At 47.8% G+C, this 27917-nt stretch overlaps 1 protein-coding gene and 1 long non-coding RNA gene across 11 annotated transcripts in view; both read left to right on the top strand.

Annotated features, from left to right (window-relative positions):
- Nucleotides 1-2657, top strand: part of LOC123630716 — a 32975-nt gene extending 30318 nt beyond the window's left edge. The window contains exon 5 of the long non-coding RNA XR_006732745.1: nt 2594-2657. This is a non-coding gene — a long non-coding RNA (uncharacterized LOC123630716). The remainder of the gene's footprint in view (nt 1-2593) is intronic.
- Nucleotides 2658-13071: 10414 nt separating this feature from the next.
- The window catches only part of LOC123630714, a 114278-nt gene continuing 99432 nt past the window's right edge, over nt 13072-27917 (top strand). For 4 of the 10 annotated variants that reach the window (XR_006732738.1, XR_006732740.1, XR_006732741.1 and 1 more), the window contains exons 1-5: nt 13966-14306; nt 14419-14479; nt 16084-16278; nt 19691-19946; nt 25743-25866. Coding sequence is in view for 4 of the 10 variants with exons in the window: in XM_045540613.1 (XP_045396569.1) it covers nt 19595-19946 (352 nt within the window). In the remaining 6 variants the exon portion in view is untranslated. The other 6 variants (XR_006732742.1, XM_045540615.1, XR_006732739.1 and 3 more) reach the window with 5 other exon arrangements.

Raw genomic sequence — 27917 nt, 5'->3', positions numbered from 1 at the left:
TTGCAGTTTTTGTTTCGCAAAAACCACCTTCTATTTCACAAGCGGGGCGGTTCCCTGACTGTCCTGGTAGAAACACTTGTCATGCAGGTTTCAGGGGTCTCCCAAGGACCCCCTGTATCAAAGTCTCTAGGGGGGGCCCACGGATCTGTATTTAAATAAACCCTCCAGGTATTTCTGATACACCTTGTGGTTGGAGAGCCTTTGGATTTTTATCTCTTTTTTTAAATCAACGGCTCCTCCTTGTTCTTGGTGGGCACCCAGTGCTATTTGATGAGCTTCTTGGAACTGAAATTTGCAAACATTGACGCTTCAGTGACACTGTCACTACACATTTTGGAAATGCTCTACTCTGGTGGTTTCCACGTACAAACCTCTGTCTCCCAACATCACTCTTGGGCAGCTCCCTCTCCTCTCCTGGACCCTCTCTGCCTGCCTCTCCCGGGATCTGTGGCCCACCCTCTTGAGTTTCCCACTGTGAGCGCATGATGATTTCCTGATGTCTTCCACCAGCCCACACTTACTTCCTGAGCTTCAGACCCACACAAACAACAGCCTGTCGAGTACCTGTGTTTTGGGGGTCACACGGGTCGCTCTGCCCCCCGTGGCTGAGTGGAGCTCACGTTATTTCTCCTGCACCTGGTTCTCTGCCTCCCTCCTGCATTCGAGGGGATGGAGCCGCCTTTCACCCAGTCGCCAGCCCGGACTCCCTCTCACCTCACTTCTAGCTATGAGCACGGGCTGCTGATTCGCACTGTTAAATAGGCTGAAATCTACTCTCTGGTTTTCTTCCCTAGTGCAACTCCAGACCCCCATCGCCCCTTATCTGGGCCTTGATACCAGCTTCTGAGCGGGTCTCCATCCCCCCAGTCCTGCTCCCCGCCATCCATCAGCCTCATTGTCTCCAGACTGGTCTAAACATCTGGCCACAGTCGGCCTCCCCCTTAAAACCCTTTGGAAATTCTACATTGCCTTCAGGTGTGGCCCAAGCTCCTCGGTGTGTCACTCAGGTTTTCCTCCTCTTCTCTCCTGTTCTCACTTCCCCTCTCTCTGGACCTTACATTCCCGCCCTTCTGAATTACTCTGCTCCCTGGAGCCTCGGGGCACTTTCATGGGACATTTCCATGACCTTGAATGCCTTTCTGTCACTTTATCATCATCTCTCCCTGTGTGTCCATCAAGGGAGTCCCTAATCACTGTTTTAGCTGCAAGTCTGCCCCTCTGAAAGCTTGGCTGACCCTCTGGTGGGGTATGGCCCCCACTTGGGGCACGAGGACACCCTGTCCTCTCCTCCTTCCTCAATCTGTGTGAGAGGATTTGTTTGCATGCCTATGCAATGGACTGGACTCATCGATTACCTCCCATGCTTGGAATGGTGGCTGGCTCTTAGTAGGTAGTTAGTAAACACTTTTTGAATGAATGAATGGATGAATTATTCATAGTGTCTGACTTTTGGCATCATATATCATAAACAATCCATGCTTATATTTTAGCCATTCTTCCAATTTTTGAAACACATGTCATGAATTAATGCACCGGCAGTAGAGTCCATAAAAATAACTGCATTCTGATTAATTGACTCATGTTACCCAATTAATTTTCCTATTAAGGGCTAAGCCAGAAGCAGGAAGTGAGGCAGATACACTGTGGCGTGGGTCAACATTACAACCTGTCCCCAAAGCAGTTGATAGAAGGGGTTTTAAAAACAGCCAAGGTTACTAAGCATTACTTCATCTTTTAAGACACATTGGGCATTTTTTTCTTTTACCAGAGGAAATCATATTTCATCTCAGGAAGAATCATGCTAATAATAGAAAACAAAAGTTTTTCCAACATTTTAGCTAAAACTTTAGAGTCAGCTGTAAGTAAAAAAGGAGCTTAAAATGCCCAAGTGGGCCTGTGTTTTCTTTGTCCTTTTGTCCACTGTGGCATTGGAATGAAGGAAGCCCTGAGTGCCTGCAGCCCAGTGCCACCGGCAGGCAGGGGAGCATTGGGGTGAGACAGGTGGCGGGGGAGGGGGGCGCACACCGTGATGCATTCTGGGGAATGATCAGGTTTGAGCCCAACACACGCAGACTCCAAAGCCGTGAACGTTCATTGACTTGTCACTCTGAGCCAGGCACGGGGTTTCGTGTTTTATAAAACCTGTGCCATTCAATCCACTCTGAAACTCTATGAAGCCATCGCTAATTTCTTAATCTTACAGAGTCGGGAACTGTTAATTGATTCTCTGCGGTTGGGGAATTAGAAAACATAAACCTGATTAGAAAACATAAATCCCATCGTTGAGGATTCAGGACAGTTCAGTGATGATCTCGTCTGATTTCGAAAGGGAAGGAGATGCCCCCGCAATTCTTTCGCCCTCTTGTTTCCCAAGATATTGTCGCTTTATTCTCTCAGAACTCGGGTGTCTCGGGTTCCGAGGAGACCCCACCCCTTGCCCGAGATGCCGCGGCGGCTGTGTTCGGCTGCACGGCTGCTCAGACTGGGGCGGCTGCGGTCCCTCTGGGGAGAGGCTCCCCGGAGCCCGGCTCTGCCACGCTCACAGTGGCAGGGGGGTGCGGCGTGTGACCTCAGAATGCCCCCTTCACTCCAGGCCTGCCCGGCTCCGGGGAGATGTGATCTGGGTGTCATCATAGACTGTCCGGGTGTCATCAGAGTGGGAAGACCTTGGGTCTCGTCAGTTCCTCTTATTTTACAGGTGAGGATCTTGAATCCCCAGGAGGTCCAAAGTCGTGGGAGCACTGGGTGTGGAGTTTGAGTCCCCTCATGTGCCTGGGCTCTCGCCCCTACGCTGCCGCGGCACCGCCATGCGCCGAGTTCACGGCCTGGTTCTCTGAAACCCGCTTTCCTCCCTGCCAGGCAGACAGCAGGCAGCATTTTTATGGATTATGGCCTAACTCGGTGATGCTCTCCCAGCACCCAAGGTCTGTCTGTGCTTCTGCTTTGAAGTCGAGTTCTTGTCTCCCACGCAGCACACAGGATGGGGTTCTTATTCACGGCCGGGTTCTAAGGCTCCTTCCCGCCCGCGTCTCCCACTCCTCAGAGGTCACCTGGTGTCATCGACAGCATCCCTTCCACGCAAGTCTTCCTGTGCTCTTCAAATACAGCTTTGCTGAAGCTGTTTTCCCAGCGTAGACATCTTGCTCTCTCACACTCCCCCTCTCTCACTCCCCAAAGGCTTATCTGGTTGTGTTTTAAGCACAAACACAAATCATACGACTTTGAAGACACCCTCTCCCACTGCTTCAGCCCACAGTGAATAGTCCTTGCACAGAAAGTCCTCGTGCAGATAGAGTGTTTCTGCTTTGGAACTCAACAGATCTTTGCTAGTTTAGGGTTTTTCAGGTTTGCTTGTCACTCATGTGAGTTCCCGGTGGAGAAAAGGACCCTTTCCATGCTCAGACACGGCAAAGATGAAGTGTGGTAGGCAGGAAAAGGAGAAATTGTCCCAAGATGAGAACAACTTAGAGTATAAATTTGTCATGAACCGTAAGGGAGGCTGGGTGTAGAAAGGCCAAATCTACTGTCAGAAAATCTCAGTGGAAAAGTGAGAATTTGATAAAGCCTCATCTGAAGGAAGGCAAATAATCCTGATATAAGAAAATGCCACCGAGCCCTGGAGAGTGAAAAATAATATTTAAAGATGGAGAGGGAGAGAGAGAGAGAGAGGGAGGGTGAGAGAGAGAGAGAGAAGGAACAGAATGGATGGTTATAAAACACTCATTTTATTATTTCAGTTTCAAAAACTTTCCTGGGCTGAGCTCCCAGATCCTCACCCTGCTACCAGAAGCTGAGGCTCTAGCTATTAAAGCTCTGTTCTTGCCAAAATTTCCTTCTTTTGCTCTTTTCTTGCTTCATGTTTCAGTAATGACCTTGAGTAACCCTAGATCCCTGTCTGTTCAGTTCAAGTTGGTGCAGGAGTTATTTATTGAGCACTTACTATGCGCCAGGCTGTGCCAGGGCCACAGAGATAAGTAAGATGAAGTCTTGGTGCTGGAGTGTGTTCAGCAGGGGGAGGGGGGCAAGGAGACATTAGACACGATAACAGGTAAATTCCATATGGTGCCAAGACAGAGAAAGCCCGGGAGGCACCTGACCCTGTCTGGGGACTTCAGTGACTGTTCCCAAGCCCACAAGACACAGAGCTGAGGGCCCATGGGACTTTTAGGTGTCCATGAAAATGTTGTCATTTCTTTTAAAATCAGAAGAAGAAAATGAACATGACCCAGCCTGGATTTCATCTGTGTTTACACCAACACAGTTGCAAAGTCACTTTGAATATTTTTTAGGAAGGATGGAGCCCCACGAAGGAGAAATGCTTAGGGCCCATGAAAGTCACACGTGACTGTGTTAGTTTCCCATGGCTGCCACGGGCCGGGTGGCTTAGACAACAGACATCCACTGTCTCACAGTTCTGGAGGCCTGATGTCCGAGATCAAGGTGTCGGTAGGGCTGAAGGCCACGAGGGAGAATCTGTTCCAGGCCTCTCTCCTAGCTCTGGTGGGCTCAAGAAGGCACCCCCTGGCTTGCAGGTGGCTGTGTTTCCCCTGTGTCTTCACAGCTGCTTCTCTCTGCACTTGCTTCTGTCTCTTCACGTGACATTCTTTTTTCATAAGGAGTCCAGTCCTATTGAATTAGGGGCTCACCCTGTGCCAGCATGACCTCATCTTAAATCACATCTGCAATGACCCTATTTCCAAATAAGGGCATATTCCGAGGTACTGGGCTTTAGGATGTTAACATATGTATGGGGGACAATTGAGCCCATAGCAGTGGTCCCAGATTCCTGGGGGTGTCCCTGCCTCTCTCCCCCTTTGTAACCACTAGGCTGTGCTTGATGTGGGAACTATGTGAGAGCCACGTGGCTTATGGTTTTCTGTGGTTACAGGTCCCCCTTCGCCCCGCCCCTAAAGAGATAAAAGGAAAGGCCACTGCCCCCGGCACCAGCCGTGCTAATGGGTAAATGTTCCCACAAGGACACTGTGAAAATTACGTTGCAGGATTTGATTGGAACATTTTATTTTTTGACCTAACTTCTAATCGAAGATGGCCGGATTTAGCAATCTAAAAAAGGAATCTTTACCCTAGGAAGAGCTGAGCGTGACATCTTCAGAGAGTTAAGGCTGCTCCCTGAACAGGACACTGGAGTTCTGCAGACCACCCCTCTGCAGAGACGCTGGCCTCAGAGGGTCACAGCATGGAACTCTCTGGGCTCTGCCGCTGGGAGCTGTTTGGGGGCTGCGGGTTTTCTTCTTGCTTCTTAGGGACGGGTTCTGAGCTGGGTTGAAAGCCAGTAAGGGTGATAGGGACTTTGAGCAAATCCACTCTAGTTCCCACCCTGTGTCTTCAGGGTTAGGGTCTAAAAGGGGCCAGAGCACATTTTTCAAAGGTTCCACGTGCTATTTTGGGGAAGGAGCCACGCAGTCACCCAGGGCCAAACCTGGCACCAGCTCCCCCCGGCCTGTTTTGAATTTACGTCGCTAATGCTGCCTTTTGCCCTGGGAGTTCCAGAAGACACTCGGGCCCTCCGCCCTGGCGAGCAGCCCCGCTCCGCCAGTGGTTCTCGCTGCCGCCCCTGCCGAGTCTGCAAATACTTCTGGGTGTCTGGTTCTCATTAGGGCTGGCTGGGCCGACGGTTTACAGGCTTCACCCGAGCTGCCACCTCACCTGTGGTTGCCCAGGCTCTCCTCTCCCCATCTTCACTTTTGAAGAAAAGGCCACAGGGGACCGCTCAGGTGGTTGCCAGAACTTGTCCTCTGGGCTCTCGCGCCATGTAACTGGGCCGCCGCTGTCACCACCTTCCTGTCCTGGAGGCCAGCTCACCACAGGCCTCTGGTGCTGGCGGGGCCTCGCCAAACCCCCTGGAGCGCAGCCATCTGGGGCTTTCTCCTGGAGCCCGTGAACTGCCTGGGTTCTCCTGCAGGTTGTAAGAGAAACAAGCCGAAAATGTGCTAAGTCCTTCATCACCTCCTTCTCTTTCCAGCCTCTCATTTGCAGTTCTCTGCGTCCTCCCAGACACACGCTTCTCAGTAATTTTCACAAAAATAACTGTGTGGCAGCTCAGGGTAAACATCTAAGCTTTCAAGTCTTCACAGTTAGGCCTCCCCTTGCAACTGCAAATTGAGCAGCTGTAAATAAGAAAAGGGCACAGAAAACAAGTTTTAATGCGTGTCCTTTGTTTCTGAAGCATCTGAGCCCTTTTGCTATTAACAGCAGGAAATATTTAGAAAAATCCAGGGCATTTCCAAACATCTGACTGCTCAGCTGGGTAAAAATACAGTCTAAGTATTTCCTTTCAAATTTGCATCACTTTATGATTAGTCAGGGCTTTTTCTTTTTCCCCCCTAAATGGTTTCCATTACAGCTGTGTCTTTTTTTATTTGGTGACCCAATTACATGACTCTTCAGCATGGAAAAATTCACGTTATTGGTTTAAAAATACATTGTTGAACCTCCAAAGCAGGTTTCGTAAGGTTTTGTTTCATGAACTTTTCTAAAGTTTAATTTTGTTGTTTTGTTTTGGGGTAGAGGAAAAAGGGGAGTGGGGAGAGTTTTAAGGTGTTTTGAGGTAGGACAGGGGTGGGCACTAGAAGGAGTTGTCAGGGTCCCTTTCGGATTTACCGTCTCTAGTCCTTCACTGTTGTAAAGGAGAGAGGGGGCGTTGGACTGAAACATTCCTGATTATTTGGACCAGGGCAGTCGGGCTGTACAGCTTCCTCATCTGGATGATTTAAGGTTCTTGTTTTCCTGTTCTGAAGGGACAGCCCCGAGTGCACAATCATCCCCTTGCTACTCGCATCTCCTAACAGAGAACTCTTTAAAAAACAGTATCGAGTTTATTTCATCACTTAGACACATTCCCAAAGTTCTGGAAAAAAACACTGGCTCAGATAGAATATAATCTGGAGATTTACGTTCTTTAGAATTCACTAGTCGAGAAATACTTTAGCCCACAGTTTCTTCAAAAATGAATTATTGATAGCTTCAATATTTTCTTTATCATTTGTTCCAACTTGTTCATCATTATTGAGGCAAGTATTCTACTCCCCTTCTCAAGCCAAGTCAGTCGCTTCCAAGGGGGAATTTAAAGAAAATGCAATGTTTGATTCCTCACTGCCCCCTTATCTTTCTGGAAGTAGATATATTGTGTGCGTGGTCCACCCATCTGCCAAAGTCAACTTTTAAAATAGACATAACGTAAGAGCAGCGCACAGCTTGGCCTTGTTTCCTTCTCTGAGGATTCGCATTCTATAGGATTGATTTGCCAGCCACGAAGGCTGCAGAGATACATTCATCAAGGAAGAAAAATGATCGCTTTTGTTTGCTGATGAATGAACCACCTCATGCATCAACTGCATCAAGCATCATTTGGTACGACTAGGTACAGAGGTATCAGAAGTACCTTTCCCCACTGCAGATGCATTAAAGAGTGATGCTTGCTTGGGATGTGCTGGGACACTTTGTGCAATGTCTGTGGTTACAGCGGTGCTCCTGGTCTCCTGTGGCTCAGTCGAGACTGTCTGCTTCTTGAGTGAGCCACGAGGCTCAGTAAACATGGAGGCCTCCATGTGATTCTTCTGAGGGTCCCGGCCTTCGTCGTCAAGACTTTAAGGCACTAGGAATTGAAGAGGCAGCTGGGATCTATACATGCCCCTGCGGCAGTGATTCTAGGGACTTGCAGGCTGTGAATGGGTAATGGAAGCCAAAATAAATGATCCTAGAGCATGGAGGTAGTGTTCAAGATCAGTATCTGAGATTTGGAGACAGACTCGCTGCCAGTAGTTTAAGAAATGAAAAGAGAAAAATAACAACAACAAAAAAGCACTCAGCCTTCAAATTAAGGGTCCACAATGTGTTTGTAGGTAATTTAAGAAAAAAACAGAAAGAAAAAGAAAGGAAACATTTCAGCGTTGAGTGGTCCTTAGTTGTGTTTTCTCTATGATGTCTAGCCAGGCTTGAATATCTAATAGATCTCCTAAGCTCGTGCTACTTAAAAAGGTATGTTGAAGGCCTAATACCTGGTACCTGTGAATGTGCCCTTATTTGGAAATAGAGTCTTTGCAGATGTCGCCAAGTTAAGAATTTTAGGATGAGATCATCCTGGATTTAGGGTAAGCCCTAAGTCCAATGGCTGCTGTCCCTATAAGAGAAAGGAGGAGGAGCTTTGAGACACAGAGACACACGGAGGAGAAGGAATGTAAAAATGGAGGCAGAGATTGGAGTGATGCTGCTACAAGCCAAGGAGTGTCAAGAGCTGCAAGCCGCCCGCAGAATCCAGGAGAGAGTCACGGAGCAGATTTTCCCTCAGATCCCCCAGGAAGCACCAAATCTGCCGACACCTTGAGTTCCGCGGCCTTGGGAACTGGGAGAGGCTAGATTTCTGTTGTTTTGAGTCATCCAGTTGGTGGTAACTTGTTGCAGTGGCAGCCCTGGGAAACAAACAGAGAATTGTAAGGAGTCGTGGAGACGTCTGGTCCGAGAGCCTCATTTCAGTCTTGAGCGGCCCAGTGACTCGCCCAAGTGCACACAGTAGGTGCACAGCTGAGCTCAGGCTGCCATGCGAGGCTGTGGACCCCGAGCTCAGTGTTCCGCCCACCCACTCACGGCCATTTATGGCCACCGCACGTGTGTGCAGCAGGGCGCAGGTGCGAGAGGGGGTGCGGTGGCAAGTCACATCTGCTTGGCCGTCAGGGAACTTTCAAAGAAGTCATGTGGTCAAGAGATGATGAGAAGGGTGCTCTGTGGTGTCATTAGACGGTGTCAGTCTGAATACTCGGGACTAGTACGTGTGGTTGGACTTGGCCTTCGAGGTCAAGAGATGGTGGGGACAAGGGGCCGGGCGAGGAGGCAGGAGAGGAAGATGAGACTCTGAAAGGACGTAGCAAAGGAGAACAGACGCTGTGGGTTGCCTGTTGCCCCCTACTTCTTTCCAAATGAAATGTGGGTTTGGGTCAGGTCTCCTCGCTGTCTTCAGCACAGCTGTGCACTGCAGGGGACACTGACCCCACACTCAGCCCGTGTGGTGGCCTAACAGCTAACACCTTGACACTGAGCTCTTTAAAAGATGACTGCCACTCCCCTCGCCCGTGGTTGGCAGAGCCATAGACACCTGAACTAATTTTGGCCAACGAAATGTAAGGGGAATTCTGGTGGGGGGCAGGGAAATAGGAGAAACTTCTGGAAATGTCTCCTCACACCTGGTGGAAGGAACAGAAAGGCAAACTCCCTTCTTCCTCTAGACATGGTAGTTTCTGGATGTGTCTGATGTCCAGAACTGGAGCAGACGTCTTGCTACCAGCCTGAAGATAAAGCCAACATCAGGGACGCAAAGAAACAACAGAGAAAGCGATAGGGTCCTGAGGACAGTGTGGCACCACTGACTCCACCCTTTGAGGCTCCTGTTAAGTGACATGAGTATGCATCCTAAGGTTTCAGGCAGTGGGAATCAGTGTTTCTGCCACCTGTTGATGAAAGTATGGTGGCCTTCCTGGAGGAAGTGGCACCCAGTACTTGTGAGAGAGGAGTAGGCATGAGATGGGAGAAAAGGGGTAGCATGGTCTAGGCAGAAAGAAGGGTGTCTATGAAGCCTTGAAGGGGTGAGACTATCACTCTTGCATTGGAGACACTGAAAAATGTCGTCTGTCTGGCACATGGCACGGGGGCTGTGACACACGGGTAAAGATGGGGAAGGAGGAGGAGGAGTAGAGAGGGATGAGGCCAGGAGACAGAACAGGAGCCAGGTTAGAAACAAAGATGGAAGTTTATGAGGATTCGTGCTGGTGAGACTGAGGGTGGGGTAGGAATTAGGAGACTATTAAATTGGTTCCATTCACTGAGACAGAAAATGAGATTCCTGAATCAGGCTTTGGCACCAGGGATGGATGGAAAAGCCACCAGGGAGGTAGAATCCATGGTGTCTGGCTTTAGATGAGCCGCGGAGGGGACGGAGACAGCAAAGCTGATGCCAGGAGCCTGGTCCGGGTGACTCAGAAGATGCGGTTCTCGTGAAAGCGAGTCAGGAGGAGGACTAGGCTGGAGCAGGGGGCAGGTGGTGAGAGGACAGGGGCTGCAGCCACCCACTGTGGGTTTCTTGAGCACAAGGTGCTGATGGCCACGCCATGCAGAGGTTGGGTGGCCAGGGTGGCCCTGAGCTCAGAGCTCTCTAGAACATCCACAGGATGGAATCGGGGTGCAGGTGTGCTCCCCCTCAGCTCCCCGTCCAGGGTGGGGACAGACAGGCTTGAGCGCCCACTGGCTCTCCCCACGCCATCCCGCTTGGTCCTACATCGGGCCCAGGCCCACCCATCCCGAGTTCCCTGCCCCATTCGGTGTCTGCATGGGGCACTCGGACCCTCCTGTATTCCCGAATGGTCCAATATTTATACCTGGGAGCAGGCTTAGCCTTGTGAGTTCCAAAGTGGCCGAGTCTTGTCCGCCAGAAGCCTTGGCTTTCAAGACTATGGTCCCTGGTCTGTAATCTGGGAATTCCACGTTTTATGTCTCTGCATCCTGCTGGGCTAGTCATCTCGGAAAGTCCAGCTTTAATAGGCAGGAAGCTGTAGTTCATACATCAGACTGACGCCTCGGTGCAGGTAGTAGCCAGAGAGACAGAAATATGGGCTGCTGGGCAGGAGATAAGGAAGAACCGAGTGCAGGTTAATCAGAGACCGAGATGCGGAAATCCACTCGGCCCTCATGAAATCCGCAGTGACGAACACAGAACTCTTCATATCACCCCCTCTGACCCTTCGAGGCTTCCCTTAGGGTTTGAAGGTAGAAAGAAGGTGGCTCCCTAAGCTCAAAGGATGCTTTTTTTTTTTTCTCAAACCATGTAGGACATACAAGAGGGGTGCAGGTGGTTTGGGGCCAACATCCCAAGCAGAGCACCGACCCCTGGTCCCCGGTTCTGGGAAGATGCAGAGGAAATCCTTTGGCACGAAGCAAGCAAACAAACACACACCCAAACAAAACAACACGAAAGCCCCACACCAAAAACTTTCCACTTGCAAACATGTTTTTGTCACTGCCAAAGGTTTAGGATTGCAACATTTGGGCGTCTTTGGCCCCAAACCCCAGGACTCTGCAGTTTTCCCAAAGCACCTAAAATAAAGAATTCTCTTTGGCAAAAACAGTATGTTTGTAAACAGAAAGGCTTTATTTTTGAGAAACTCAATTCCCCCTTAGATGCAGAGGGTTGGGAATAAAGCTCCCGAGGCCATTTTCCATCTGCCTTTCCTGCTCCAGATTGTCACAGGCAGGTAGAACACATTTCTGGTTTTGCGTGTGTGGTTTTCATTAACCGGGCGTGTGTCTGGCATGCACGCTTGTCGGCCACTTGCTGATTTCCTTCTGAGGCTCAAGAGAAAGGCTTGCAGAGGAGGCCTCGGATCCTTCTAGACTCAGGTTTCTTGTGCCACAGGATCCCCAAGCTGGGAACTTCCCAGAGACAGGGCCAAACCTTCAGGAAACCTGCCCCACTCACCTGAATGCCGAGCCTTCCCCAAGCAAAGATCCAAAGCTGGAGTAGCTGCTTTTCTAGTTGTTTCTTTTAACAACTTCCCTGCTACTACGAGCTCTCTTTTCCCTTCCCAGGAGCCCAGGTGACTTTGTTTTTCTCCCCGTTCTCCCTATCAGACCCTGTTCTCGAGAACTCTGTAGTGACCTTCTTTCCTTAGAGAGTGGTCTGAGGTCACCGGCTAAATCTTATAAATAATACTAAGCGTGGGTTTTAGTCAGGGTTCTCCCGAAAGACAGAACTGATAGGATATGTATAGAGAGGTATTGAGAAGGGGCTTATTAGAGGCATTGGGTCTCTCCATTAGGGAGGCTGAGAAGTCCCATGAGAAGGTGTCTACAAGCTGGAGACCCAGGGATGTCAGTGGGGTGGCTCGGTCCCAGCCCCAAGGCCGCAGGCTAGGGGAGCGGACGGTGTAACTCTCCATCCAAGTCCGGTGCAAGTCCCAGAGTCCAAAGGTTGGAGAACGTGGAGTTCTGATAGCCCAGGACTGGATAGGAAGGGTGTCCTGGGTTCAGAAGAAAGCTCAAATTTCTCCTCCTCCAGCTTTTGTTCCGTAGGGGCCCCAGCTGATTGGAGGGTGCCGCCTGCCCCCATTGAAGGCGGATCTTCCCCACTCAGTCCTTACTCCCAGGCCAGTCTCCTCTGGAAACACCCTCCCAGATGCACGTGGGGCAGCCCAATCATTCTAATCAACCGGCAAACCACCTGGGTTTCCTTTGCAGCAGCAGCAGAGTGGGCTCAGTGCCCACGAAGCATTGAGAATAACTCATGCTTTCTTTACCAGCTGTCTGGGGACCCCTTAATCCAGTCAAGCTGACACCCCAAATCAACCATCACAATATTCAAAATTTAAAACGCCCTGGTCATTTTAGACAAAATATATTTTTTATTTGTGATACTTATGGCATTAGCCACATAAGGTGGTATATAGGTATATTTTGATTGAGGTGAAATTCAAATAATGTGAAAGTAACCATTTTCTTTTCTTTTTTTTTTTCTTTTTTTTTTCATTTCAGCTCATCATGGGGGTACATAAGTTCAGGTTATATACATTGTCCATGTCCTGCCCATCCCCCTGAGTCAGAGCCTCAAGCGTGTCCATTCTCCAGACAGTGCGCCTGGCACTCACCATGTAGTCATACCTCCATCCCCTCCCCCCCACCTCCCCGAGTCAGCACCTTCAAGCATGACCATTCCCCAGACGGTGCGCAACGCACTCATCATGTAGGCATATACCCATCCCCTCCCGCCACCCCCCCATCTCAGTCTGATATCCAGTTGGTATCCTTCCCCGATGTGCATTTAGGTGATGATCAGGGAAACCAGTTTTCTGGTGAGTACATGTGATGCTTGTTTTTCCATTCTTTGGATACTTCACTTAGTATGATGGGTTCCAGCTCTCTCCAGGAGAACCAAAGAGATGTCGTATCATCGTTATTTCTTATAGCTGAGTAGTACTCCATGGTATACATATACCACAGTTTACTAATCCATTCGTGGATTGATGGGCACTTGGGTTGTTTCCACATCTTTGCGATTGTGAATTGTGCTGCTATAAACATTCGGGTACAGGTGTCTTTGTTATAGAATGGAAAGTAACCATTTTAAAGCAAACAGTTCAGTAGCAGTTGGTGCATGAAAGATGTTGGGAAGTGAAACCCTGGGCCCATTAGGCAGTTTCTCTCGGTTTCCTCCTCCCCCAGCCTCTGGCAAACACCGATCTGCTTTCTATTCCTGTGGGGTTTCCTATTCTGAGTATTTCATATAAATGGGATCATGCAATGTCTGTAGTCTTTTGTGTGCAGCTTCTTTCACTTGGTGTCACGTTGCTGAGGTTCATCCATATATAAGTCTTGTGGAAGGGATGTTCTCTCTCCTATTTAATGCCGAATGGCAGCTTTAAGAAACCCTGACACTAGCATGTCCCTGGAAAGATCAGCAGAAGCTGCAGAGGCTGGGCCTGTTCACAGGACCACCGCTGTCTTCTGACTGCTGCATCCCGGCTCTGGCCCCGAATGATGATTCCTGAGGCCTTAACATCATCGCTTGCTCCTGGCCAATGCTTCGTTCTTTCCCACCTTGTTTCTCACATCCCACCGTGGGTGCTCAATGCTGACACCTTGCCCTGCTGAGGTTGCCTCACCTCTGTATATCTGGATTCAACAGAGCTTGAGAGAAAATGAATCTCACAGAAATTGAGGAGAAGACAAGGGTGGGCTTCTAATCCTCCAGTGCTTTTGATTTTGTTCAATTGCCATGAGGTCTCATGGGACAGAGGTGGGAGCAGATGGTTTCTTACACCTGGACAGGAAGAAGATGCTGAATCAGGATAATTCATGGAAGAAGGGATTAGTCATAAAAAGTTTTTAGGGTATGCATATAATAAATTCATTATCTGAATATAAATTTAAAATGATTTGCATATTGTCTTTTCTCTTTCACATTTTATTACTATAGTCTTTTTATTAAAAAAAGAATGTTATCATTCTTATTGCTATTATTGACTTCACCTGTTTTGACTTTTTCCTTAATTTTTATATTCTCACTATATTTTTAAAACTTTTCCTGGCAGTCATAGAATTCATTCTTCTGGAATTGGACACTTGCATCTACCAAATTTTAATAACAACTTTTCTGTTCTTCTGAGCTGATCCTACATAATCCGAGAGAGAGAGCAGTTACGGTGCCAGCAGCCCTGCGGAGCCACTAGGTGGCATTCCAATGCTATCATGAAAGATTCTGACATTGACGTTAAACTATTTGGAAAAACATTTTGTCTTCATTTTAGGTAAATACAGGACTTGGCCCTATAAGGTATATGCACTTTTTGGATTACAGCTTTTTCAGCAACCTTCTCTTTCCCTGACTGCGTTTCTCACTGTGGCATCATCATTAAGCAGGACTCTAGAGTCAGACTAAGTTCAACTGCTACCTCCAATAGTCACTTGCCAATGACCTTGGGTAAGTCACCTCACTACCATTTTCTCGTCTACAAAGTGGGATTAATAATAACACATACCTCATAGAGTGGCCATGAGAATTAAAAAGTATATATTAAGCACACAGTGTTTTTTGTGTTTGCATTCATCATTAATGCTTTTGTTTTTTGTTATGGCATTGCTAATCACTTAGACAAATTTTCCTACCTATTAGTTCAAGGACTAGCAGTATCAGAATGTAAGGATATGACTTAAGATGTAGATTTCTGGGCTCCATATCTGGAGCATCTATTTCAGTAATTTGGGGATGGGGCTTAGGGATCCATGTTCTTCAGAAGTTTCTCAGGTGATGCTAAGGCTTGGCTAGATTCGGGGATGTAAACTGCTCCTGGATGTGGCTGTCTACCCAAGTCCAGTCAAAGTGTATGAAGCTAACAATATTTGCCCACTGTCAAGTTCCAGTTCCCCTTCAATATGGAGTGTGCACCATCCAAAGCTCTGTCCCTTGGGAGGATTTCCTCTCAGCACTGTCTTTCAAGGTCCCCCCCCCCCAATGAGGCTGCACCACAGCCACTGGCTACTTTTGATTGTACCCTCATGTGCAGTTGACCCGTGGTAAAGCCACTTGAGCTCTTTCTTCCTCCATCACGTGGCCATAGGGGCCTCCCATGTGGTCACAGGTGTGAGCTGAGGCGAGACACTGACGCAGCCATGGTGAATAATGTGGGTCTGGGCTACCTGCTTGTAGGGCTGCACTCCTGACTGCATGGACCACTTCCAGCTTACAATGAGCTGCTGCCAGGCCTGCCCGACTATGTCTTTGTGAGTGTGACAGAATCTGGCCCATCATGAATGATTTGTTACTTGGTGTTCCATGGTCAAGTGCGCCATTTCTTCCAGGGCTGAATAGCATGCTAGGAGTTGTTCTTTCTGAAGTTATATTGTTCTTTGCTATAGTTGGTGTGGAGTTGGTCTAGAACTCTAAGTGTCTGAGCTGCAATTTTCCAAACATGGATTGCCAAAAACTCTACACCGTGTCTTTTTCCATCACCAATACCTATAGTACCATGGGGGCTGCTGGGTCATATGGCCACTTGCCATGCAACTTGGACCTTTTGCAGAGCCTTTCCTGTTTGGGCTCCCATTACAACTGGCAGCCTTTCGTGTCCCTTGCTATATGGGTGTGAGCAATATTCCCAACTGTGGATTAATATCTCCACAACCCGAAGAAGCCTACCAGGTGTTGTGTTACAGTCTTTGTTTTAGGAGGGACGAGATACAAAATCTTTACTTTGGCCAAGATGTCCTGGCATGCCCCAGATCCTGGACTTTTAAAAGTATACTCATGTGCAGGCCCCTGAATCTTCATAGGGTTCCTCCCCATTTTCTTGATTGCATGAGTCTGACTTTGAAGGTCAGATCTAATTGCCACTTCTCGCTCACTGGGTCTGGTTCACATGATGTCATCACTCTGGTTCCGCAGAGGTCCAGCTGGGCCAGGTCTCCTCAGGCTATGTTATGACAGAGCAGGGAGAGTGAACACGGCCCTGGGTCAATGCTGTAAGTGAATACCGTTGTCCATTCTAAGCAAATGTGAGCTGTTTCTCATCCTCCTTTTTGATACAGATGAAAAGAACACAGTGCCCAGATCAAAGCCTGCATCCCGTGTACCTGAGCATGCGCCTTAGTGAAGACACAACATCTGGCAAGGAAGCTTCAGTGCCAGCTGTGGGCTGCTACTTGCTTAAGTTTTCAGGAGTCTGACATCCTCTGGGACCTGTCTGGTTTCTGCAGGGACTAAATTAATTAAATGATGATATGGTAGGAACCACACTCCTGCAACCTTTAAGTCTTTAAGGGTAATTCTAAGCTTTCAAATTTCAACCTCCCCCTGCCACAGGATGTGATATTATTTTTGATTTACTCTTTTGGCTGAGTGGGGACAGTTTTAGAAGCTTCCCCTTGGCATTCACTGATAGCTCTTATCCCACGTGCTGAGAAATCTGTGTAGGTGGATAGTTGCAAACACCCACAGAGACTTCCTGGATAGTTGTCTACTTCCATTATACATTTGGGGATTGGAGAAATGACCGTGGGATGGGTTCATTCACTGGTGGACCTACTGTGAACCATACCTAGGCCTGGGTGCCATAAGTAGGTCATTACCTGGGAAATAATGTCATATAACAGGCAGACCATGAGGACACTTCAGGTCTGTGTATATCAATGTCACTCATTCTGGGTCTGAAAATTCATGCGGGTCTGGAAACAAGGCGGAGGACCCTGACTTGCTATTGGGGCAGTGGTCTTCAGCTTCCTGATCATCCAACATTGATTCTTCTGACAGTATAGATTGAGTAATACTTTGGTTGCTGCTCTGCCTGGCCTTTAAGAGATACTGTTCTCTAACAACCATCTATGCCTGGAAGACCCCAGAGGGTGCCACTCTGACCTTGACACTCAGGGTTATTGTCTATCTGGCTTCTGATAGCTGAACATAGGCACCTGGTCTCTAAGATTTTGAGATCCTTTCATCCCCATCACTAGGTGTCTCCTACCATTGGCCCAGAGTGGCAGCCACTGAGGTTTTCATGATTCTGGCATCTCCTAGCAGCACATTTCTTATTACTTTGTAAGTGGAGTACTTCCTGGATCTTTCCATGGCATGGCCTCTGGTGTGTTTTCTGGCCTTAAATGGTATGTTCACTCTAGCTGGCCACTCCTTGCCTCTTTCTCCAGTGTCTGCCATGATAGTTCTGGTATTTCTACCTCACTTAGTGTGGTCATTGCTTGCTCCAAGCTTCTAAGAACCATCCCAGCATCATGCTAATACCACCTCCTGTAATTCTTGTTGGGGTGTTGTGTTCCTCACCACCCAATTTGTATGTTGAAGCCCTAACCTCCAGTACCTCCAAATGTGGGTATATTTGGAAACAGGGTCTTTCAAGAGACAGTTAAGATTACCTGAGGTCATGTAGGTGGGCCCTAATCCAAGGACTGGTGTCCTTATACAAAGAGAAGATTTGGACACAGTTACAGAGGGATGACCATGTGAGGACACAGGGAGAAGATGGGCATCTGCAAGACGAGTGAAAGGCTTCAGAAGAAACCAGCCCTGCCAACATCTTCTGTGATGGTAAATTGCATGAGTAACTTTACTGGGCTAAGGGATGCCCAGATAGCTGATAAGAACATTACTTCTGGGTGCATCTGTAAGGGTGTTTCTGGAAGACATTAGCATTTGAATCAGTAGACTGAGGAAAGAAGATCCACCCTCACTGATGTGGGCAGCACCATCCAGTCCACTGAGGGCCTGTGTGGAATAAGAAGGTGGAAGAAGGGAGAATTCTCTATCTCTCTTCTTGAGCTGGGATAACCATCTTCTCTGCCCTTAGATGTCAGACCTACTAGATCTCAATCCTTCAAACTCTGGGACTTACACCAGTGGCTCCCTGGTTCTCAGGCCTTTGGATTTGGACTTAGTGACACCAATGGCTTTCCTGTTTCTCCAGCTTGCAGACAGCAGATTAGGGGACTTCTCAGCCTCCATAAATGTGTGAACTAATTCTCATTATAAATCTCATCCATCTATCATCTATCTATCTATTATCTATCTATCTATCTATCTATCTATCTATCTATCTATCTATCATCTATCTAGGTTCTCTTTCTTTGGAGAACCCTGGCTAATACACCTTTATCTCAGGCTTATAGCTTCCAGGATTGTCTGTTGTTGAAGCCACACAGGCTGTGGTACTTTGTTATGGTAGCTTTAGCAGACTAACGCAGGTGCTAAATCCTGTACTGTAGGAGAATGTCCTGGTGTTAATAAACTCCTTTATCTGACTTTGTGTTCTACCTGCCTCGATACAGAGGCCAGAGGACTGAATCCTTCCCCCATCTCTTGGCTCCTACCAGCACATGTTGCCTGGGGCCTGTAGCTCCTTCAGGGTCTCTTCCCTTGACATTGGCCTGGGGGCCAGAAGGGGAGGAGGGGGCAGATCTTGGGTGTGTGTGTGTTGTCTTGCAGGCAGAGGCCTCTGAAGAGTATCTCCCAGCCAGGGGGAGGTGCAAGCCCACCACAAGGCAGGATGAGCCTTCTGGAGCCTCAGAGTTCAGGGTTCCAGGGGTTCAAGATCATTGATCCAGTTGCATCAACTTGGATACTTAGCCCCATATCTCAGGGCATCATCATTTTCTCCCAATGGAAGCTCTAATTTTTGCCATAGCAGACTCTCCTGGTTGGGGGTTAAAATTCTGTGGAGCTCTGCCATTTTTATGACTAAGTCTTGGACCCCATCCTTAGTTTTTTCTGCCTTTTGAATACAAGTGACAGAGTCCCTTCACATGCTGGCCAGGAGGCCTCTGGCTCTCACACATAGCATTTAATTCATAATTATTGTCCTCAGCCTTTCCTTGTCACTCTCCCAAACGTCACTTGTCCTCAGCAATAGCCAGGCAACTTCACCGACTTTATCATCACTCTTTCCCGTATGTAATTCTCAAGCAGCTGGTGCTTAGCACAGGCTCCTGCATTTCCTGCCCCTGATATAGCACCACACTTGTAAGAGATTTAAAAATTCCACTGTTTCTTTGAGCAGGGGCTATGTGATGGGGTCCTCAGTGGTGGCTGGGCAGTGGGTGATACAGCTCCCAAATCCTAGCCTGGGTTCCCAGGGACAGACTCCAAGGGGCCAGTCCTGTGGTCAGGGGGAAGGAGGCGGGGGACACAGAGGAGAATTGGACAGTGCTGCTGTCATGCTGTGGGAAGCCGGCATGGGCTGTAGAGTCATGCTGAGCTGGGGCTGGAGAGTCAGAGCGTCATGCTCCTGACCTGTCAGTGACCTGTCCGTTGCTCAGTGCATGTCACCTGTCACAGAGAAGGGTGTGATCTTGGGCACGGTGGCTCCCCTCAGCCAGCACCTGCAGAGGATGGACAGTTGGGCGCTTTGGGCTGGCATCCTCCCAGCCCTGGGGAAATGCATCCTTTAGTCGTGGAGGAGGATGTGGGCACGGCAGAGGACACCCACGACCATAGCCCAAAGGTTTCACAGGGGGAACCTTGAACTTCACATGGGTCAAGGACCAGTGCTGATGGCTTCTGTTGGTGGTGGTGGTGGGGGGGTGGAGTGCTGACATGGTGCCACAAGCTGGCAGTCACATGTATCCCAGCTGTGCTGTCATCCCAAGATTTATCCTTCTTGCTTCCCGAATGTGTATCTTTTCCATGAAGGTGTGCGATCCTGAAGGCACAAGCCACACTCAGCCATCTCTGACTCCTGGACACCAGTTCTCGGGTGTGAATCGGAGCTTCCACCTGACGCTGGGCTGTCATCGAGCCAGAGTGACAATGAGACAATCTGGCTGTCATCGCACGTTGGGAGCCGGTGAAGGTGATTCAGGGGGAACTGCAGACATAGACACAACTGGCTCACACAAGTTTGAACTGCACACCCCGGCCGACCACAACAAAAGCTCCGAGAGGAAAGGTCAGACCCATGAAGTGCTATTTGTTTTCAGTGAAACTTCATCCCTCCCACTTAACACCCGTCTAACCAGCAGCGGAATCAATTACCACGTGTCAGCCCGAAACCTGACACAAGAAATGAAAGAAGGGCACAACCTCCCAGGGGAGGAGGGGGTGCATGCAGGCAGAGACAGAGGAGATAGAAACTCGGGGGGTGGGGAAGCCATGAATGAGCCTCGCACGCCTGTCACTGAGGGTTAAGCTGGTCTGAGCCCTCCTCTGCCTCTCTCTCTCCCTCTGTCTGCCTGAGCCGATCAGTGTGACTGGCATGGACGACTGGGTGTTGCTTTCACATAGGGGTATCAGTAAGCCCAGGAGGGTATTTGACTTTGGTTACATAAGTCGCTCCATTTAATAATTGAAGACCAAAAGTTCCTAGACGTTTATCATGATTTTGGAGAGCTCCGGGAGGGAGAATTGCTGGTAGGTCGTGTTAAGTGGCCTCGCCTGTTGGAGCCGAGTTGCTGAATTTCTCAGGCTTCTGCCACACGTGGTGTCAGCTCCTCAGAGAGCCCCCTTTTGAGGTGGTGCCGTTCATTCTCTACATGTATGCGGGTCTCAAAAGGAGAACTCCATGGGCTGCTCAGGTGGGACCCACAAAATTTGTGAGGGTGAATCCTGGTGACAAGAAGTTAGCCTGGTTCTGTTTCACCAGCTCTGTTTTTTTTTTTTTTTTAAAGATGTTTAGTTTTCCAAAGGATTTTGTTTATAAAGGACACCTAAATTCTTCAATGAATAGGATCCTAGGATCAAAACCTTGCTCATCTTCGGATAGAGCATCGGATGGACATTTTCTAATCTGTTCTACAAATGGTGCTGCCACTCGGTTGCTGTGCCCTGTTGGAATGTTCATTCCTCTGTCAGCCCCTATTGGAATGTGAAGCATGGATTAAACTGGAACATGGGTCTAGAAAGCTGGGTGCATCGCTCCTGATAGCCCGGTGGCAATTAAAAGACATTTCCATTGATGGGTGGAAATTAATAACTTTAATGAAAGGCTAAATTTTTGCAATTAAACCTGAATGGAACCATAAGCAGCATGCTAATGAACAAATCTGTGAATTGTCCTTTGCCACCATAGCTGTAGTTCTATTTAGTCTTTTGACATCAATACCTCTTTATGACACTACTATAAGATTATTTCTTTTTTCTGATCTAAATGGTACTCACTCTTAGGCTGTTTTGTCTGTAGAGAGATGCCATGGGCTTTTCTTTTCTTTGCTGTCTCAAAGTGATACCACCTACACGCGTGGTTTTATTTGCGCCTAGCTGGACAGTAATGCCCTTGTGTCTTTTCTCTTTGTACTGGCTCTTCCTTCCCCTCGGCTTGGCGCTGCACCTCCGGCACCAGGTGGGACTCGTCCCTGCTGCCTCCCAGGTGCCTTAGATTCAGCATCAATCATCTTTCCTCTATTTCTACATCTATTCTCCATTTCAAATGTGGAGGCACAATCCCAGGGGTCACTTAAGCTTGAAACCTGAGAAACTTTCTTGGTCCCCTGACTCCCTTGTCCTTGACTTCTCAGTGGTCATCTGATGGTATCGATTTTGGCTCTTGACTGTTTCTCAGTCCCCTCCCACCACTTCTTCCCTGGGCCCTGCTTCACGCCTGGGCCCTCTTCCACCTCGACAACCTCGCACCCTACCCTCTGTGGCTGCCCTTTTCCCCCTCCTTCCCTTTTTTTTTTTTTACAACTAGTGAATTTTAACTTTAAGACTCATGTCAGGTATCACCTCTTATTTTAAAGGAAATATTAATTACTTGTCTTTAACATCTGACCATTCTCTGTTTTTTTTTGAAGTTCTTTGATGTCATCCTTTTCTCCCTGCCTCTCCTGGTTAGAAAGTTTTGAATCATCACTCTCCCCCCATGGTGTCAGTCACCTAGTGTCAACTTACTGCTCCATTTTGCCTATTTTCTTTCCTGTCTCCACTGTCGCCTTCCAGGCTTAAATAAGCCCACCTGATTTTCTCTTAGAGAATCTTTCCTCCTCTTTCTCCGATTTCACGCTGTCCTCGTTTACCATCAGAGTCATTTTCCTAAAGCACTTTGTTCAAAGCCTTCTCTGGACCTATGTCCTACAGGGAAAGGTCCCAACTCCCCGGGTTGGCATTCGGAGCCCTTAACAGTCTGACCTCAATTTACCGTGTTAGCGACAGGTGCTGTCATGCCCCAGCCTCTGTACCCGGCTCTATGAACAAATTTCAAGGTTTCAATGACCCTGATATGGTTTTCTATAATCCTCTCTCTCTCATGTTTTAGATTCTCAGGGAACTAGGGCTTGATCATCAGAACGCTGCAACTTTTAACTAATTATTGCCCTTAACGAGTTGTTTCCCAGAAATGGCGGAATCTCTGAAGACAAAAGAGTTGAGATCCTGGAAGGTCCCTGGGAAGAAAGACTTCCTGATGCTAAAACTCACCATCCCTCAGTCACCTGCCCCCTGCCACAGATGGGAGGCATGAGAATGACGGCACAGCTCTGGCAGAGGCAGCCGGGGAACTGGAAGTCTTGTCAGGAGACCTGGAGACTTAGAGAGAGGGCTTGGAGGCTGCTCCTCCAGTTCTCCCAGCAAGACGTCTTTTGCATTAAAATTTCTTTTCTGCGCTGGCAATCCTTGTTGTCTCAATAAGTGACTATCTGTGGGGTGAGTAACTGGACCTAGGCCAAACCCCCTCGTGGTTTCAATAACAATACCCTGGCGTCCAGTGGTGGGTGGCAGGGCTGTTGTCCCCTGGGTGCTGAAGTCCTGCTTACCCTCGAAGAGCTAATTTCACTGGAACTACCCTGTGAAGTCCTTCCAGATTCCACCATGAGAGCAGAGTGCCTTTTCTTTTGCGGTCTCTATGCAACTTACACCCCTGTTTTGCTGTTTGTCACAGTCTACCTGGCATTACGGGGACTCAGGAATCTGTCTTTTCTGGACGCCTTAGGGGTGTGTTTAATTGCAGTTTGTGCTCTTCACCACCTCATTTAGTAGCCACTCACGTAATCCATCGTAAGCAATGCAAGATCCTGTGTTTTAAATTTACATTTCGAAAAGAGAGTTCTTTATGTTTGGTTGCGTGGTCCTTTTTTAAATCTTTTTTTAATCTATTATTATTTCTAAAATCATCAACACTGTTAAATACACCCTACCATTTGTCTTTTTAAAAATTTGATACAGTCAAACTTAGTGACTTCGAAAACCTGTGGTTGAATTCATATAAATATGACTGAAAAATATTTCTAAATTGTTGATTTAAAAACAGTCGTTTGATGGGTTTCAGTTTCAACTTTATGCTTCCAACTGGAGCCCAGGTAGACAAAGCTGGAATCAAGTACCACGCAGTTTCTCTGCATTTGGTTAGGCGGGGCTCCGCTCTAGGGAGTCACCTGATTTTTCTTTTATAAAAGTGACCTCTGATTCTTAGCGAATGGGTCAGTGGAAATGAATAGCCTAAAACATGTCTCGCTATAGAATAAATGAATATCGGATGAAATGCCCTGAAATGCGCGCACACACACATACTATATATGTATATAAACGTGAACATGTGGACAGCAGATGATTCTTTAGATGTGACTAACATACTCATCAGGCCTTTATAGCAAAATTCTCCACTAGGCTTATTGTCCTGAAGTTGAAATACAAGAAGTTGACTGTCCGGTAAGCTCTTCAGAATCCCGAAGTTTAACCTGGGTCCCTTTGAAGTCTTTTATTATAATTGATGAATCATTTCAACATTGTGCTAAATTCAAAGGCCCTCACTAAAAGATAAAATCAAATGACTTACCAATCAAGGATACCACAAAAGACTGGAAATCAGGTGAAAATGTGACATGAGCGGTAATACTAAACTTAAAAACCTGTATCAATCACTGTACCTTTCAGAAGAGTTTGGAAACATTTAAAACTCTGGAAAAGTGCGCCTAACTGATTGCAGAAACTATCTGGAAAATATTTGAGTGCTATTTGTAATAGAAATAAATTCCAGTTTGATATCCTTCTCAAGTAAATGTTTTATAATAGAGTTTGGCATCACAAGGCAAAGATACCAGCTTGAGAGCAGAGGTTCCAAGGAGAGGGTCGGCTTTTGGTCCCCACATCTGCGTCAGCCACTGATGGGACCAACTTGCTTTTCTTGGGGAGGCCAGTATTATGGCTAGATGGGGAGGGTTAGCACCCACAGACTGAGATTTTGGGGTTCTTGGCAGGGACTGCTGAGGGTCTGACTTCCTCCCCTTCATTCCACTCTCAACACTGCCCAGTGCCTGAGGCCTTGCTCCGCCAGAGAGCACAAGACTGAAATGCTGGCACCCCTGGAAGGGGTATTAATAAATCCACTATGGAACCTACAGCAGAAGAGCTCCCCAGTCTTCCACATCCTGAGCAAAGAGGAGGTCAGTGAGTGCAGCGGGGTAGCAAACAGACTGAGGTGTGCAGACCGTCAAGGGCAAGTCTCCGATCACGCCTTCCTTTCTGTTTAGGGGACAGTCCACAGTCCTTAGTGGGCGTTCAGAATGGGCCCACACTTACTCTTGCAGCTCACATTCTCCACTCCTCAGCATGTATTCTTCACCAGAATCAAAATCACCCACGTGCACCTTCAACCTGCCTGCCTCAGTGCCTTTGCCAATGCCGTCTAGCAACACCCAGAGTGTTTTTCCTTCTTTGCTCCCATTCAACAGAAACTTTGCCTACGCTCAGACACACTCACATCTCACCACCTCCAGGAAACCTTCCCAGATCACCCAAGATAAGTGAGACTATTTCCTCTTTGTACCTCTAAAGTGTCCCCTGGCTTTGTCATCTTCATGACACACAGCCCAGGCTGTCTAGTGCTGTCACCCCGTATACACCTGTTGGGAACCCTGGGCTGCTGAAAGCTCGTGGGAAATAAGGGACAGTTTCCTCCCCCTTTTCTGCTTGTCAGCACTTGACATAATGCCTGGCACATGGAGCGGCTCTCAGCGCATGTTGAGCACACTGTGAGCTATGCCTCTTTGGAACGCTTGGTACCTTAAGTAGCTCACGTATAGACACATTCATTCATTTCTTCCTTGAGTACCTCCTCTGTCAAGCTCTGTGCTTGTCTCTGGAAATACAGCAATGAGCAATAAAGTTATGGTGTCTTCACAGGGCTTATAACCTCCAGGGAAAAACAATCACACAAATGACAATGACAATATTTGTTAGGGCTCACCTGTAATGAAGGCTCACTCTATGCCAGCTCCTGTGCTACATACTTTCCTCAGACTATTTTATTGCGTTCTCAGTACACCCTTTGCAGGTAAGCACGATCGTCTCCTTCTGACAGACCGGGGAATCGAGGCTTAGTGAGTTTGTTGGGTTAACTTGTCCAAAGCCTTGGCTGGGGGCAGGACAGCGGGAGCCTGTCCCAGTCTGTCGGGCTCCAGCGCTTGTGTTTTTACTACCACGATATAAATAATTACCAATATTACAGTGATGACAAATACCATGTGTGTTGGTTTCCTATTGCTATATAACAAATTACCACAAACTTAGTGCCTTGAAACAACACCAGTTGATTATCTCACAGTTGTGTAAGTCAGAAACCCGACACAGGTCCCACCAGGCTAAAACCAGGTTGTGGTCGTGACTGTGCTGCCTCTGGAGGCTCTGGGGGGAGATCCATGTCCTTGCCTTTTCCGCCTTCTAGCGGCCACCCACATCCCTTGACTTGTGGTCCCCTTCATCCACCTGCAAAATCACTTCTCTCAGACCCATCTTCTGTCCTCACACCCCTTGGCAGGTGAGAAAGGTTCTTTACTTTTAAGGACTCATTTGACTGCATTGAGCCCACCTGGATAGTCCAAGCTCCACTCCTCTTCTCAAGATTCTTAGCCACACCTGCATCCTCACGCCTCTTTGTCACGGTGAGTAACATATGCACAGGTTCTGAGGATTAGGGCATCCTTGGGGACTGTTATTCCGCCTACTGTACCATGAGAAGATGTAACAAGGAGAAAGGTCTGGAGATATTTGGGGGGCTCAGGCTTCCTAGGAGGAAAGACGTTAGGGGTGGTGGGGTGGGCCAGATGCATGGGGAGGACCAGGCCCCGCAGGCTGGGGACGGAGGATGTGTGAAGGCCCTGTGAGGTCTGGAAGAGTGAGTGGAGAGCAGCCCCTGCTGTGGGTGGAGAGGGTGGTGGGGCCTGGCTTACGAGGAGGGACGTGCCTTGCAGGCGGGGAGGGGGTCGCCATGAGTCTGGGGAAAGAGGCAGTAACAGGGTCAAGTAGGGGACATGACTGGTTTGCATTTTCAGAGGATCATTCTGGCTGCTGGGTGGAGAACAGCTCAGCAGGGAGCAAGAGTGGGTGGTTCAGGTGGGAGAGGTGGATGGTCTGGACTGCATGGTGGCAGCACAGGTGAAGAGGGGACAGTCTGGGCTCCAGGCCAGGGTGAACATCAGGGCTTGGTGTTTGCTTGGATATGGGGGTCAGGGAGAGGGAAGCGTCACAGACGGGTTTCTGGGCGGGATAACTGGCGTGGGCGGGGAGGGGGATGATTAGAGCCAAGTGGCTGTAGAAGGAACAAAGGCAATGAGGAGGAGGCCGGAGCTGAGGGGGGAAAACCAGGGAAAATTTGACAGAATTAATCATTTTGATTATTTTTATTTATTTATTTTGCCTTACAATTTATTTTATTTGATTATTATTATTTTTTAATATTTTAATCATTTTGGGTCTTATAATTGAATATTTATAGAGACTGTACTGCTTTAAGAGGACCCAAATGTATCACGTGGTGAGCTGGTCTAGGCAAACCCACCCCCAAAGCCTGAGGAAGCTGAGAGGCTACAGAAAGAGGCTGACATATCCAGTTTCTCAGAAAGAAACATTTAATAGGAATTTATGAACAGAGGCCATGTCCCAGGTGCGTGAGGTGGTCGGATCCCCGCACAATTATCCCCTGGACCCAGGGCTAATTGCCATGGGGAAGGAATGCGTAGGACCATTGAACCCCTCAGAGGAAGGCAAGGATGCTGTGTGAACCTGCCTAAGGGAGGATTTGTGGTCAAGGTTATTTTGACCTAAGGACAGGATTTACAGAAACAATAGAAAAAGTAGGAATCTAGAGGCATTCCCAGAACAGAGGTTCATCAGAAGTCAAAGTGGTAGATTAGCTTCCAGGATGGAGTTGCTTTAGCCTCCACACACCATGTTCAAATGTGGTTGGGAAAGTTATGCAGACCAAATATTCTGATTGTTGGTTTGGTTTGATTAAGGGTAACAAATCTATCCTCATAGTTCAGCCTCTCTAGCTTAATAACTAAGCATTCTTTTTGCTTCCTTGCTTGTGGCACCTTCAGGTGCAACATATATTTCTTCTGATTCTCAGCCCCAGGAAGATCGGATTCTTTGGGCACAGTGTACTATCCTTGATTTTTAATAAGATTCATTTTTTTTCCTTCAGTAAATACAAAAGAAATTGGGTATTTCAACAAAATTAACCTTATATGCAAAAAAGATTTTAGGGAAATGTCTTTTGGCATGAATTAATCGTGGGACTGAATAAAGAAAGATAATCAACCCTCAGTGCAACACTGAATTTACAGAATTGCATCGCATGCACTTTTAACTGAACAGCTTACTTTATATACTTGTCCTGGGATGAGACAAGTATATGTTATTGTTTAGACAATTTTCTTGTTTAGACCTCACAACATGACTGTGTCTACTAACATGTTAAATTTAGAAGCTCAACATCAGAAAAGAATGGAGTACATTTTTTTGGCAAGCAAGAACACCCTAGAATTCTGTGCTGGCCTCCCATTCAACACAGGGCATGTGGGATGATTTGGATGCCCAGACATCTGTGGACAGAATTCCCTTCTGTTCTTTTCTTTAGTCCATGGCTTGGTCAGTTTGGGCCACTATAACAACGTACCATAGACTGGGTGACTTGTGAACAACAGAAATTTAT

Source organism: Lemur catta, chromosome 1, assembly GCF_020740605.2.
Source record: "Lemur catta isolate mLemCat1 chromosome 1, mLemCat1.pri, whole genome shotgun sequence".
NCBI lineage: Eukaryota > Metazoa > Chordata > Mammalia > Primates > Lemuridae > Lemur > Lemur catta.
Note: the sequence above shows the minus strand (reverse complement) of the source record. Positions and strands in the feature narration are given on the sequence as shown.